The sequence below is a fragment of the Medicago sativa genome, chromosome 4 (assembly GCF_051527215.1).
Source record: "Medicago sativa cultivar Bolivia chromosome 4, Bolivia_mono, whole genome shotgun sequence".
Taxonomy (NCBI): Eukaryota; Viridiplantae; Streptophyta; class Magnoliopsida; order Fabales; family Fabaceae; genus Medicago; species Medicago sativa.
In genome coordinates this window covers 53,273,615-53,289,137 of record NC_140752.1, presented here as the reverse complement: position 1 = coordinate 53,289,137, position 15,523 = coordinate 53,273,615, and the positions used below count along the sequence as shown (strand labels likewise).

At 34.3% G+C, this 15,523-nt stretch overlaps 1 protein-coding gene and 1 pseudogene across 1 annotated transcript; one reads left to right on the top strand and one right to left on the bottom strand.

Moving 5' to 3' along the window:
• The first annotated feature begins 235 nt into the window (after positions 1 to 235).
• LOC146929811 (WRKY transcription factor 42-like) lies at positions 236 to 4,131 on the top strand (annotated as a pseudogene).
• An 8,156-nt stretch (positions 4,132 to 12,287) lies between these two features.
• LOC146929810 (uncharacterized) lies at positions 12,288 to 13,190 on the bottom strand. The gene has a single exon (XM_085707410.1). It carries the CDS (start codon positions 13,188 to 13,190, stop codon positions 12,288 to 12,290), a length of 903 nt encoding a protein of 300 aa, XP_085563536.1.
• Between the last annotated feature and the right edge of the window lie 2,333 nt (positions 13,191 to 15,523).

Below are 15,523 nucleotides of genomic sequence, written 5' to 3'. Positions count from 1 at the left end.
CTTTATTATTATAGAAGATATTGACCATATGGCAGTTTTTCTAAGTATATATGTTTTAATGAGTCAACGGAAAATTCAAATATAATACAAACACATTCAAAGCATAAAGAAAAGACACCTTTTTTTATTTATATATATCATAGCTACACACTTTTGGTGATCATCTCAAGTCTCCAAAACTTCAAACACTTATCTAGCACTCTTTAGAATTTCATTGTTAGAGAGAGTAGCCTCTCCATGGATTCAAATCCAGTTAATATCAACCTTGAGTTGAAACTTAGTCCCAACGAAAACATGGATGCTACACATAGTACTATCCCTTTCCTAGTCAATATTAGGTCCTCCATTGAAAACCAAACCTCTCCAATCTCATCTAATGAAACAAGAATAGAGTTTGATTTTTTTAAGGACAACAACAATGACCATCAAGAAGTTGTCTCTGCCTCTGTCCCCGACAAGGATCATATTCATTGTGATACATCATCTTTGTTGGAACTCAAGCTGAGTGTGAGTGACCATAATTCAATATCCCATTATTTTTTTCTACTTATTATATTAAATATGTTGTTTTTAAATTTCATAGCTTTTGAATTTGTAATCGCAAACAATCATTTATTTTTTATGATCATCTTGATAATTTGGCGAATATGTATTTTTTTCTTCAACAGCTTGGTCCCAATCCCGTTACTACCAATACTAGTAGTGATCAATCTATAATGAATGACGAGATGTCACCTAATTCAGAAGACAAGAGAACTAAGAGGGAGGTAATGTTAATGACACCTAGCTGAATTTAATGAACTTATATCTAATGAACATTTTTTTCCTTCCATTTATTGGATCAAAATTGAGTGATTTTATATATAGAATCGTCAATGTCTATATTTGATAATGCCTGGACCCGTTAACGTGTGACACTCGAATAGGGATGGATTCACGTAGACAACAATATGGGCCAATGCTCTCACTTCCATTTTAATTTTTTCAACTATATATATATATATATATATATATATATATATATATATATATATATATATATATATAATTTTCTTGGTTGGTTTGGTTTGTAGCTTTGGTCTCTTACTCTTCTATGACTTATATTTATAAGTATAGTACAATATAATAATATATGCAACCATTAGTGTCATCCATTTCTCCCTTTTATTTTAACCATAGATAATAATTCTGTTTTCATATTGAGTTTAACTAGTATGTTTTGTCAACGTGCAGTAATTTTATACATTCATCCAATGATATGTTATCACGGTAATTAATGAATATCACAACTCATGTGTTTTCATATTTATTAATTGATGTAGCAACACATCATTGGATGAACGTGTAAAATAATTGTACAAAATACACTAAATAATTTCTTTCATATTTTTTTCTTTCTTTTATTTGGTTTCATTTTTTAAAACATACTTTGTTTAATATGTTAAACCTAAATTGAATTTATTTATTCAATATTTTAAATACTTCCCTTACTACTCAAATTTTCCGGGCCCGTCATTGCCCCTATATGATACGGACAGAAACAATTACATTTTAGTGTTGAGTGTCAGTTTTATTGTTTTGTCCAGTGTTTATGTGTATGTCAATGTTTATAGAATATTTTTATGTGATTTGGATCCTCTTATTTGTGAAACAAATATGTGAGTTATGTCACTAAACTCACTGTTAAAATGCATTGCACTCTTAGAACACTATTAACATGATGGGGTCCAATGCATTTTGTTTTTGCTGAATAATCGAATTCAATTTAATGGTGAAATGATTAGTGTAACCCTGAAACGTTTTATTCGCATGTGATGGGATCCAAATCCATTTTTTATGTGATGATATTTGAATTCATTGAACTGTTTTCAGATGGCTATTCTTCAAGGCGAGCTTAAACAAAAGAAAACGGAGAACTGTAGATTAAAATTGATGTATGATCAGCTTAGAACAGATTACAATTACATGCGAATGGATTTCGAGAAAGTGATGCAAGATTGTAAGGTTAAGGAAGTCAAAGGAAAAGAAGTTTTTGATGGAAAAATTAAAGAGAAAAAAATAGCTGAGAATGGTGGAGTACTGGTGCCAAGGAAAATTATGGATCTTGGAGCGGCTACTAATAAGGTTATGGAAGTTAAAGGACAAGAAGTTTATGATGGAAAATTTGGTGAGAAAAAGAGAATGAAGAACGGTGGAGAATTAGTGAAAAGGAAATTTGTTGATGCTGGGTTGGCTACTAATAAGGTCAAAGAAGTGTTTAATGGTAAATGTGAAAAGAAAAAGAGAATTGAGAATGATGGAGAGTTGGTGCAAAGGCAATGTAGGGATCTTGTGTTGATTACTAATGCTGAGACTGTGATGGATCATGAAGCTTCTTCCTCATCAATGAGAAAACCTATAAGTAAGGATCAGTTAGGATCAGCGTTGAAAAGCTTCGAGGAGGCTTCGAAGGAGTTAGTCCTAAGTAATAATGAGGATGTTAATGTTGAAAATGTTGAGGCTACATTGACAAAAGCAAGAGTTACTATTAGAGCTAGATCAGAAGAAACCATTGTAAGTATCTTAAAGTGTATATTAACTTTCAACTTTGCAAGATTTTATATAATAAATTGCTGTTCTTTTTTGCTGAAAGAAATTATTTTTATTGTGTTAGATCACTGATGGATGTCAATGGAGAAAGTATGGACAGAAACTGTCGAAAAGAAACCCATGTCCTAAAGCGTATTATCGTTGCAGCATGGCCCGTGGTTGCTCAGTCCGAAAACAGGTAACTTTCTTCTATAACTATCTAAAATATATGTATTTATTATGGTTTTAAATTTCTGTCACCTTAGTGATTGCTTTCCCATTATTACATTCAACATTATATAGAATTACAATCAAATATGATTTATGCAACGTTTGCATTATAATCTTAATGACATTAAACTCTTTGATTGTTGCCTACATCGCAGTCACATACATGCATATTTTAAGACCTTAGTCTTTAATCATTATCTTTATGTATGTTTTCAACTACTTACAAAATTACTTTGCATAAACAAATTTTTTTAGTAATTGATTAATTTGATATACATTGCACGAGGTTGAATAACAATAGAATTTAATTGAAATGTGTTTCCACTTTCAAAGCTCATGTTTCTATGCTAGAAAATGGATTTGGATTTGCTCCATTATGCAATCCATGCATTTACGCAGCCAGTACGTCGATGGCCATTAAAAATTTAAATATGCATTGATGTTTGGATCATCCAATCTTCGATACAACGACCATCGACGTACTTACTATATGGATGCATGAATTTTCTGACTGCAACAAACTCAAATCCAAAATGGTAGCTACCTAGCTAGGTTAGTTAAAATACTAATGAAGTGGTATGTATTATAATGACAATATTATTCACTATAGTTCAAACTTAACAGGTACAAAGGTGTGCTCTTGACAGAGCAGTTGTCATCACAACCACCCTTTACCTGCAGCAGCCAAAGAAATGGCAAAAACAACTTCTGCAGCTGCAAAGATGCTTCTTTCAACATCAACATCAAGCAATGATGGACAATTGAATGCAAATTTACTCAGAAGAACACCCCTTCCTTGTTCTTCAAGTATTGCAACTATCTCAACTTCTGCCCCATTTCCAACCATTACACTTGATTATACTCAATCTCCAACTACTCCACAAAGGAACCCAGATCAGTTTCAAACTCCTTTAATCCGTCAGACTTCTGCAAATTCCTCAGCTTCTCTGATCTCTCAAACACCTAATCAAAACCAATCAAAATTTTGTGTCCCTTCAAAACTATTGGCAGTTCCAAATATTGCTCGGGCAGTCAATGCTGCCATTGCTGCTAATCCAAATTTTCCTGCAGTTTTATCAGCTACTCTTACTTCCATGATTGGTGATACTCAGCCAAACAACACTACTGCTGCTACTGATAATAATAATAATAATGGGAACAATGTCGCAAAAGGTAATAACAATGGAAATATCACCGGTAGCAACAACAAAGATGGGAAGGAATAAAATCAGGAATATCAATTACAAGACCTAAACTTCAATTTTTTTGGCATAAAGATTTAATTGATTTTGTTGCCATTTTTATGTTTGTTCATCTGTTATTTTACTTTGGATTTAGGAAGTACTCATATTTTTCATAGATACTTTTTCTTTTTGGGATGGAGATTTGATGTTGGTGGTTATATGATCCCTCTGAGGTATTCTGAAATTTTGTGCCAAAACAATAAAGTATTTTTATTTAGTCAGATTATATATCCTATTTTTTGTTGTGTATTTTGATGTTTGAGTATTTTATTTCTCTAATTATATATATGAGATTTTTTTTCCTTCAAAAAAAAATATATGAGATTTTTTTCTTAATCACACTTCATATAAAAAAAAAGGGCAATTTCCACCCATGGATGTATGTGGGAGAGATGTGAAGATTTTGAGTAAAGCATGAATTTTTTTTTAAAAAAAAAAAAACTTTACATGAACAAGGGAAACTTCAGTATTTACATTTAATTTTAATTAAATTTAGGTGTAACTGAATATTTTTGGGGGTGTGACTAGAAAAAATCTAATATAAAGTGCGAATTTTTTCTATTGCTTGTGTATTAGTCTAATTTCGTGACTTGATTTTTTTTTAAATGACATTGTTGTACTGCACTTAATGTAAACTTATTTTTTGTCTGCTCCTTTAAGATAGGTTCCTACTTGCAAGAACCTCTTGACGGGGAGGGTCCTAGTGTGGATTCGGGAGGGGATACATGTGTGTTTTGTAAGGTCAACGTGGAGGTGTATGTACACTTGTTTGTCACTTGTCCTTTTTCCTCACAGGTATGGTATGGTGTCACTAGGTAGTTAAGATGGGAGGGTGTGGTCTCTTAAGGTCTTCCATATTCTTGGTGTTGGGACTTGGGAGGAGGGTCAAGTTAGGTTTGTTGTTGGCTTGTTATTTTGTTGTGTGGTCCATCTGATGGCCCTTTCCCTTCTGTGTTGTTATTGGTGATGTCTCTTCCTCTTTGATGTTCACGGTGATTAATTTTGTTGTATGTGTATTTGGCTTTTCTAGGGATTTGTTGTTTGTTTGATTTTTTTTTCTTCTTTTTTTTCTTCTAGATTTGGCTGTATTTTTTCTTTCCTTTTCTCAAACTTTCATTTGTTAAATTAGCGTTCACTCTGGACTATAATAAATATCCGGTTTGTTCTTATATTTTTTTTGTGTTTGCTCTTGATAATTTAGGTGAATATTTTACATTTATATGATAGTTAGTTGCAATAAAATTTATGAGACTATATCTTATAGTATTTGTAAAGTTAACTCTCCTTTAAAATATATATATATATATATATATATATATATATATATATATATATATATATATATGGGTTATGATAGAAGACACCTTTTATGAAGGTGTCTTTTAGCAAAGTTATAACTAAAAAGTGAAAACCACACCTTAAGGTGTGACTTGTTAAAAGACACCACCAAAGGGTGGCTTGTGACAAAACCCTATATATATACACACACACACACATATATATATATATATATATATATATATATATATATATGTATATATGTATATATATGTATGTATGTATATACATTATATATGTACATATATAATGTATATACATACATACATACATACATATATATATATATATATATATATATACATACATATATATATATATATATATATATATATATATATATATAGGGGTTGTTAACTTGCACCAACCTAAAAACACTAAGGTGCAAGTTAACAAACTGCACCTACTAGTTATTTACCAAAACACCCATGTTTTTCTATTATAAACAAATATTATTTATGCTATTTACAAAATGTCATTTTAATTAAAATAAAGTTTAATAGAGACAAATGGGTGTTTTAGTAAAGTACAAGTAGGTGCAGCTTGTTAACTTCCACCTTAGTGTTTATAGGTGGGTGCAAGTTAACAGCCCCCACTGTTAACTTGCACCCACCTAAAAACACTAAGGTGCAAGTTAATAAGCTGCACCTACTAGTTATTTACCAAAACACCCATGTTTTTCTATTATAAACAAATATTATTTATGTTATTTACAAAAATGTCCTTTTAATTAAAATAAAGTTTAATAGAGACAAAATGGTGTTTTAGTAAAGTACAAGCTGCACCTACTAGTTATTTACCAAAACACCCATGTTTTTCTATTATAAACAAATATTATTTATGCTATTTACAAAAATGTCCTTTTGATTAAAATAAAGTTTATTAGAGACAAAATGATGTTTTAGTAAAGTACAAATAGGTGCAGCTTGTTAAGTTGCACCTTAGTGTTTTTAGGTGGGTGCAAGTTAACAGCCCCTTATATATATATATATATATATATATATATATATATATATATATATATATATATATATATATATATATATATATATACACACACATATACGTGTATGTATATATATATATATATACGTATATGTCGCGTCATTTTTTGGAGATCAAGGCTATTTGTTTAGCTTTTGACTCACTTTTTATTTCACGACTTTGAAAAAATTTATTTAAATTGGGGGGTCCGGGGATTGGTTATATTTAGGGAAGGTATTAGCACCCTAAATATTCGTAGTACTCTACGAGAACCTTTTGGTTTTATTTAACGTTTTGTGCTTTAAACTTGCTTGCTTTTTTAAAAAATGGAATTTTGAAATGATTAAAAAAGGAAGACCTAATTATCTACATTTTATTGATTTGGAAGGACGAGTGTCCTCTGCCTACGTACCCGTGAGGGATCAAAACCTCGTAGTTCGGGGTTGAAATTGACGTTTGATTTGTTGTGTGTTTTTTACTTAATTTTTGAAAAGGTTTTAAAATGAAAAGCCAAATGGCAAATGAGAATTGATTTGTATTTTTTATATTGAAAGAAAAATAGACTCAAAGTATGATTAAAGTTGATTTGATATTTGATTAAGAAAGAAAATAAAAAGGACGATCACTTGATTGAAAATCAAGGTTTATTATGAAAATATTTTTGTGATTTTTGATTTTTTGAATGTTTTTGTTGTTTTGGAATAATAAATGAAAATTAAACTAACGGAGCAATAAAATTAAAAGCGCGTGGATTTTTGTAGTGACGTTGGGTCACCACAAAATCCCTAATCTAATTTTTTTGTATTTTTTTATATATATAAAGCGATAAAGAAATAAAAGACACACACACACACACACTTTTCTTATTTATATTTACATTGGACCTAAATACATTCTAATTGCAGGAAAATAAATGACAATAATTAAAATGCTAAATAGAAATAAAATTAAATGCTAAAAAGAAATAAAATGCAAGAAAATAAAAGAAAGGGACAACCGAAGGGACAAAAATTACCGAAGGGACAAAATTCTGAAGGGACTTATTCCGAAGGGACAGAAAAAAGAGAGAGAGAAGAAAAGAATAGCTCGTCAACACAAGCTAAATGAGGGAGAAGAGAGAAAAGTTCTTTGACAACTCAAGAGAACTTTTGGTGTGTGAAATTGTGAAGGATGGGAGCTCTATTTATAGGTTCTAAGGTTGATGAAAAATGGAAAATTGGTTTAATGCACTTTGATGGGGATTTGAATGAGATTGATGGTTTTGGAATGTGATTTGAAAGAATTTTCAAATGGGAGAGTTGACATGTAAAAATGGCATGATTGGTGGCACACTTGAGAAAGGAAGAACAAAAAAAAAATTGGACCTTGACACTATATTTTTTGACAATTTTTGGACTCATTAAAAAAGTTAATAAAAACCTAAAGAAGTAATTAAACGAAAAAATAAAAATAAAATGGTAAAATGGAAAATAAAAAAAAAATATAAAAAACAAGACTAAATAAAAATGAAAGATAAAAATAAAAACTAAAAGTTTAAAAAAAATAAGACTAATAAATAAAAAAAAGTGAGAAGAGGTATTGATGATGAAACGCGTTCCTAATGAAAAATGGGAAGAAAGTTTTGACTCTGCACTGATTATGGCATGACTTGGAGGAAAAAATATTTTGGACCCCTGGACACTTAATTTTGGACTCATTGACACTTTGGTTTTTTTTACTTGGACAATAAAATAAAAGTGCCTAAAATAAAATATGAAAAATGACTAATTAAAAGATAAAATAAAAATTCAAAATAAAAATAAAAATTATAAAATTAAATAAAAGATGGAAATAATGAAAAAACTAATAATAAAAATAAAGTGAGAAAAGGGCCCGAATCGGAACAAAAATGAGGTATTTTAAAATACCTTTCTGCCAAAATTTTCATTGAAAAGACAGAGAATATTCCGGGTCAGAGGACATGTGTCAGTGGGACCTTAGGTAAAAAATTGGGGTATGACAGATGCCCCTATTTAAGTTTCTTCGTCCGGAGACTTGAAGATGAAATCTTTGATTTGACGGAACGAAGAGACTTAAATACAAAAGTACACCAATTTTTGACCTAAGATGCTGTGAAATGCTCATGATGCAAGTATGAATGCAGGACGGCAAAGACGATTTGACTGAGGGTAGAAACAAAAACAGGATACCCAAATTCGTTAAAGAAAGGGATCCGACTCCTCTGGAGAATTGTAGTTTCACTGGGGAAGAGATTGTCTACTACCGTATCGGTTTGGAATGATAGCTTAATGATGACAAAACCTTTTTAGCGACATCACTTGAACAGCTAAGCTGGGGATGACATTGGAGAAAATAAAATGTGATTTCAAACAGTTCATTGGTTGGAACTGACCGTTTGAAATGTGACGAAAGGTAAACTCAAGCGGTCCGTTGTTTAGGACTGGCAGCTTGAAACAAGACAAAAAGGATAACTAAAGTGGTCCGTTGTTTAGGACTGGCAACTTGAAACGAGATAAGACAAAAAGGAAACTCAAGCGGTCCGTTGTTTAGGACTAGCAGCCTGAAATAAGACAAAATGAAACTCAAGCGGTCTGTTGTTTAGGACTGGCAGCCTGAAATAAGACAAAAAGGTAAACTCAAGCGGTCCGTTATTTAGGACTAGCAGCTTGAAACAAGGTAAACGTTTGCGAGAATCCACCCGGCTTTTGATAAACATTCGCGAGAATCCACTCGGCTTTTAATAAACATTTGCGAGAATCCACTCGGCTTTTGATAAACATTTGCGAGAATCCACTCGGCATTTGATAAGGTTTGCGAGAATCCACTCGGCTTTTGCGAGAATCCACTCGGCTTGGTAAACATTGCGAGAATCCACTCGGCTTTTGCGAGAATCCACTCGGCTTTTGCAAGGTTGTGCCGGAATCCACCGGGCTTCATAAGAGTTTTGCGAGAATCCACTCGGCTTTTGCAAGGTTGTGCCAGAATCCACCGGGCTTCATAAGAGTTTTGCGAGAATCCACTCGACTTTTGCAAGGTTGTGTCGGAATCCACCGGGCATTGTAAGAGTTCGCCGAAATCCACCGGGCTTATAATGAGTGACATCTCTAGACCAAACACACTGGGGATGACACTTTTGATGATAAGAAGGTAAATGCCAGACGTTCATGTGTAGAAACTTGCGGCTTGACACGATGATAAGTAAAGACCGAACTGAGGAGACACGACCGAAACAAGATTTTGGTGACTAATTCGATCATGTGTGAATGATGCCGTGTATATGTTGTGCATGCATGAGTGTGTGAATATGTGACAGTATTAATGTATGAATGTATGATTGTATGAATGCATGAATGTATGAATGCATGAATGTATGAATGTAACTTGTATGATTTGTATGGACTGTATATGACCGGTGACTCGATGGGACGAGACAAGATAGGTAAAATGGATGGTGGACTGACATCGCAGTACAAACACTCGGCAGACTTCCTTGGGGATGATAGTATTGCAAACAAATCGAGCCGCTGAAGGGGCAAAACCTGGCACAAGGTAGCAGCTGATGCTCCTGGGGATAAAGCCCATTGTTGACCAAGACTCTGGAAGAAGTCGCCATTTGTAAATCGACGTAGAGTGTTCTTCCACTGGTATGCTTCAACAGTCATTTTTTTTCTTTTGAAAACCCCTAACTTTTGCCTGGACCGCCCTTTCGGGTTTTCAGTCCACCAGGAATATATTCCTTTTTATGCCCCTAATTTTTGCCTGACCGCCCTTTCGGGTTTTCAGTCCACCGGGACACTCTCTATTTCCTAAGCCGCCTTTTCAGGTTTTCAACTTAGCAAGCTGTGATTTTTTTTTTTTGTATTTTTGGACTGTGACAACATCTTGCTCAAAACAGAGGTCCTCTCCATTGTGCTTAGCCATGTTTCCCTTTCAGAGTGTAACCGTTCCCGAGGCGGATGTTGATGTACGCTTCAACTACTCACGAGTTCAAAGAGAGTGTGTTTGTTGTTCACACTTTTCAAAAGATGTAAAAAAAAAGTTTTGTATTTTGAAAATTTTTGCTTCAAGTATTGCTATCAAAAATAGAAGAAATTTTGCAAATAAAATAAATGAGAGTTCCAAATAAATGGGCACAGGCTCAAATTTGATGAATTGAGTGGTGACCTGCCAATGGCATGGTTCCATGGATCTTTGAAAATTTTGGAAAATGGTAAATATAAAGGGAAAGGTACATTGAACACAATAACCGTTATTCTCCCTGACAACTTTGAATGCCCCTGTTCCGAGTCTTTGCTCTGCAGGTGCTTTGAATCGGAGGTTTTTGATAACTGAAATGCCCCAAGTGGATTGCGCTTGCCTGATGCAGTTACTTTGTCATGATCCTTAACTTTTGCATAGATTGCCCTTTTCGGGTTTTCAATCTATCAAGATAATCATTTTTTGTCCATGTCTCTAACTTTTGCCTGCACCGCCCTTTCGGGTTTTCAGTCCACCAAGACGCTCATTTTTGCCTAAGTCGCCTTTTCAGGTTTACGACTTATCGAGCTTTTTATTTTTTGACAGAGTATTTCTTGACTGCATCAGCATTCATAGGACGTGTGAGTTTATCACCATCCGTAGTTGCGAAAGTCATTGCACATGGGCCTTCATAGTTAGGCGTCCACTTGCCCCTGGAGTCTGGTTGGGAAAATAGTACATTTTTAGGCATGAAGTCTCCTTGAATTTCATGGGGACGAACCTTCTTGTTAGAAGCTTGTTTCAAACCTCTTTTGATATATTTGCACCAGGTCGTCATTCGTTTAAATTCGATGAAGCTTGGACTTTAGCAGAACTCCTATTGACGGGACTTCGACTTCCACAAGAAGCACGACCTCCATGTTGCATATTGGGGAAGGAGGGGGGGTTGCCCCTGTTGAAATGTGTACTGAAGTACGATATCCATGCGAGGCATAACATCTCATGCCAGTCTTTGAAAGTGACCACCATCTTCTGGACAATATTTTTGTTTGTAGCTTCAACGGCCAAGATGCCCCAGCATGCGAGAGATCTCATCGGGAGTCTCTTTATTCTTCCCTTCAGCTTCGGATACAAGGAACCCAAAGTTGGAAGAGAGTACATGGTTAATGTGTTCAACGGGTTTATTAATGCATGATTTGATTATTGATTTTGACAAGTAAGTATAAGTTATGACTATGCAAATATTTGAGAATGATTAAAGAAGATTTTTTTTTGGTTTTTTGTATTACCATTTTTCCAGAAAAGCACAAAATAAAAACAAATTCGGGATCAAAACGACCTTTTTATTAATGATGGAAAATACATGAAGCTAAAAAAAAAAAAAAACCCTACACAAGTTCACTTTCGTCTCGGGCGGGACAAAAAGATTTTTTTGAAAAGCAGTGAACAATAAACATATCATTTAAACCAATCGAGTAGCAGAACAAAACATCAACATCGACTCAATTGCAGCTAATCCCTCTTTGTGTTGCAACATTAGACACCATGATCTAGTAGTAGATTGGCTTGTACATTTGGAGTCAAGACTTAGAAAGTCAGGCGGTTGGTCCGGATCAAATTCTGGACTTCTTTCTTCAGTGCATTACAATGTTCAATATCATGGCCAGGTGCCCCTTGATGGAAGTTACAGAAAAGGTCAGGTCTATACAATGCTGGCAATCTTGCTGGCACCGGAGGAGGCGACTTGGTCTGGACTAGATTCTTTTCGAGCAACTGTGGAAGCAAAACCGCATATTTCATGGGAATCGGGGCAAATTGTGCCCTTGAGGCCTGTTGTCGAGGCTGATGTTGCTGATACTGTTGCTGAGGATATTGTGGCCGAGGGTGTTCTTTCACCATACTAACCTCCTGCTCTTTCTTTTTTGAACAACTAGCGGGAACACTTTCTTTGATCAATCGTCCTTCTCAGACTCCTTCTTCCAACTGTACACCTATAGCAACCATCTCAGCAAAGTCCTTGGGCGTACTTCCAACCATATTCACGTAATAGAATTGATTGAGAGTCTTTAAGAAAAGTTTGGTCATCTCCTTCCCTTCAACACGTGGGCTGACTTGGGCAGCGATATTTCTCCACCGCTGAGCATATTGCTTGAATGTTTCTTTGTCTCCCTGAGTCATAGCCTGAAGATCGCTTCGGTCTGGGGCCATATCCACATTGTAACTGTATTGTTCCACAAAAGCATCACACAGATCATGGAAAGTTTGGATCTTTGTTTTGTCTAGATTCATGTACCATTTTGAGGCAGGACTAGCCAAACTCTCTTGAAAGAAATAAATAAGGACTGGATCATCCTTGGCATAGACAGACATCCTTCTCACATACATTGTTAGATGTTCCTCAGGACAGGAGTTCCCTTTATACTTCTTGAAGTCTGGGACCTTGAACTTGTGGGGTATCTGGACGTTCGGCACTAAACAGAGATCGTAAGCAGTCTTCCCAAACACTTTCTTCCCATGGAGGGCTCTCACATCTTGCTGAATTTCATCATACTTCTCTTGTAGCCCATCCAATCTATCATATGCCCCCACACTCCCTGAATGGAAGATGGGTTCTTCATCTTGAGGAGTAGTATGGATCACAGGTTCTGAGTATGTCATGGCGACTGGAGGAGTTGTTACAAGAGGTGGAGGTGTTTGTGCTTGAGCAGCCGTCAGTGTCTTCGTCAATTCAGTCATTTCGTCCATCTTAGTCTGCATGGCTGCCACTTCTTCACGGAGCACTTGATTTTCTTGCTCGAGAAAATCCATCTTCTCTTTATGATTTCCAGAGTGTTGTAAATGCGAGTTGGTTTCAGACGAGGACGCCATGACTCTTTTGAGATGGATTGACCTTTTGTGGAAAAGAAAAATTTGTGAGACTCGGAATTGAGACTATGAAATGCAAATGATGCATGATGCTTATGCAAAAATGGACAATTTTTTTTTGAAGGACTCATCAAAGTTAATTGGAAACATTGTAGATGAACATGATTTCATTTGAAAATTGTAAAAATATTGCAATTGGTTTATTTTTCAAAAGGTAAGAACGAAACCAAGGAAGAAGTTCTTAACAAAAGGTAAAGCTTAGTTAAGATTTTTTTGAAATTATATTTCTTGGTGTCCATTCTTACAAGGTACATTCATCTATGATGTTTACAAGACGACTTATCTAAATCCTTCAATTTTTGATGGAAAAAAGTATTTACGAATGAATGAATGTATGCATGATTATGCAACGCAAATGGTGAAAACATGGTGAGGTTTAAGTCCATAATGTTGGAGTCAAGGGCAACAACACCATTTGGTAAGGACTATGGTTTCATTTGTACTCATAATAAGGGTTCTACCGAGTTCCCAAAGTCTGCAACCACTTCCAAACATTATCAGGTTACAAGATTACTCTTGATCCAATGACATTTGTAGGAAAGTCTCGTTTGGGTGTAGTATCGCGTATCAACTAATTCAAGATTACTCTTGATCAGCCACCGCACTACGTCCTAAAAGGCCAAGATGGGTTAAAGGTAACTAAAGGTCCTCAACTTCGACGGTTACTTGAAAATAATAGTGCCAAACACGATTACTCATGTCAACATAGTATTGCTTCCAAGAACCTCCATTGAGCGGGATTATCACATGTACTAACACTCAAGATTACTCTTGGAATAGCACTTTGATTATATCACCATCCTATATTAATGTTCCCTCGAGTCCGGGTGTAGGACTTATCTCACCACTCACGTTTGAAGAAAGGAAAAAGAAGAAGGAAGAACAAATATACACGTAATTTCCATCTTTTATTTTTGGATTTTTTTTTTTTGGATTTTTTAAGCAAGTTTAAAGCACAATATTTTAAACAAAACCAAGTTAGGCTTAACCCTCTTAGGAGTCCCCAGTGAAGTCGCCATTTCTGTCGCGTCATTTTTTGGAGATCAAGGCTATTTGTTTAGCTTTTGACTCACTTTTTATTTCACGACTTTGAAAAAATTTATTTAAATTGGGGGGTCCGGGGGTTGGTTATATTTAGGGAAGGTATTAGCACCCTAAATATTCGTAGTACTCTACGAGAACCTTTTGGTTTTATTTAACGTTTTGTGCTTTAAACTTGCTTGCTTTTTTAAAAAATGGAATTTTGAAATGATTAAAAAAGGAAGACCTAATTATCTACATTTTATTGATTTGGTAGGACGAGTGTCCTCTGCCTACGTACCCGTGAGGGATCAAAACCTCGTAGTTCGGGGTTGAAATTGATGTTTGATTTGTTGTGTGTTTTTTACTTAATTTTTGAAAAGGTTTTAAAATGAAAAGCCAAATGGCAAATGAGAATTGGTTTGTATTTTTTATATTGAAAGAAAAATATACTCAAAGTATGATTAAAGTTGATTTGATATTTGATTAAGAAAGAAAATAAAAAGGACGATCACTTGATTGAAAATCAAGGTTTATTATGAAAATATTTTTGTGATTTTGATTTTTTGAATGTTTTTGTTGTTTTGGAATAATATATGAAAATTAAACTAACGGAGCAATAAAATTAAAAGCGCGTGGATTTTGTAGTGACGTTGGGTCACCACAAAATCCCTAATCTAATTTTTTTGTATTTTTTTATATATATAAAGCGATAAAGAAATAAAAGACACACACACACACACACACTTTTCTTATTTATATTTACATTGGACCTAAATACATTCTAATTGCAGGAAAATAAATGACAATAATTAAAATGCTAAATAGAAATAAAATAAAATGCTAAAAAGAAATAAAATGCAAGAAAATAAAAGAAAGGGACAACCGAAGGGACAAAAATTACCGAAGGGACAAAATTCCGAAGGGACTTATTCCGAAGGGACAGAAAAAAGAGAGAGAAGAAAAGAATAGCTCGTCAACACAAGCTAAATGAGGGAGAAGAGAGAAAAGTTCTTTGACAACTCAAGAGAACTTTTGGTGTGTGAAATTGTGAAGGATGAGAGCTCTATTTATAGGTTCTAAGGTTGATGAAAAATGGAAAATTGGTTTAATGCACTTTGATGGGGATTTGAATGAGATTGATGGTTTTGGAATGTGATTTGAAAGAATTTTCAAATGGGAGAGTTGACATGTAAAAATGGCATGATTGGTGGCACACTTGAGAAAGTAAGAAAAAAAAAAATTGGACCTTGACA

What these genes read in the sequence shown, in the direction of transcription:
- LOC146929810 (XM_085707410.1), bottom strand. Translation starts at nt 13,190, where the DNA reads ATGGCGTCCTCGTCTGAAACCAACTCGCATTTACAACACTCTGGAAAT.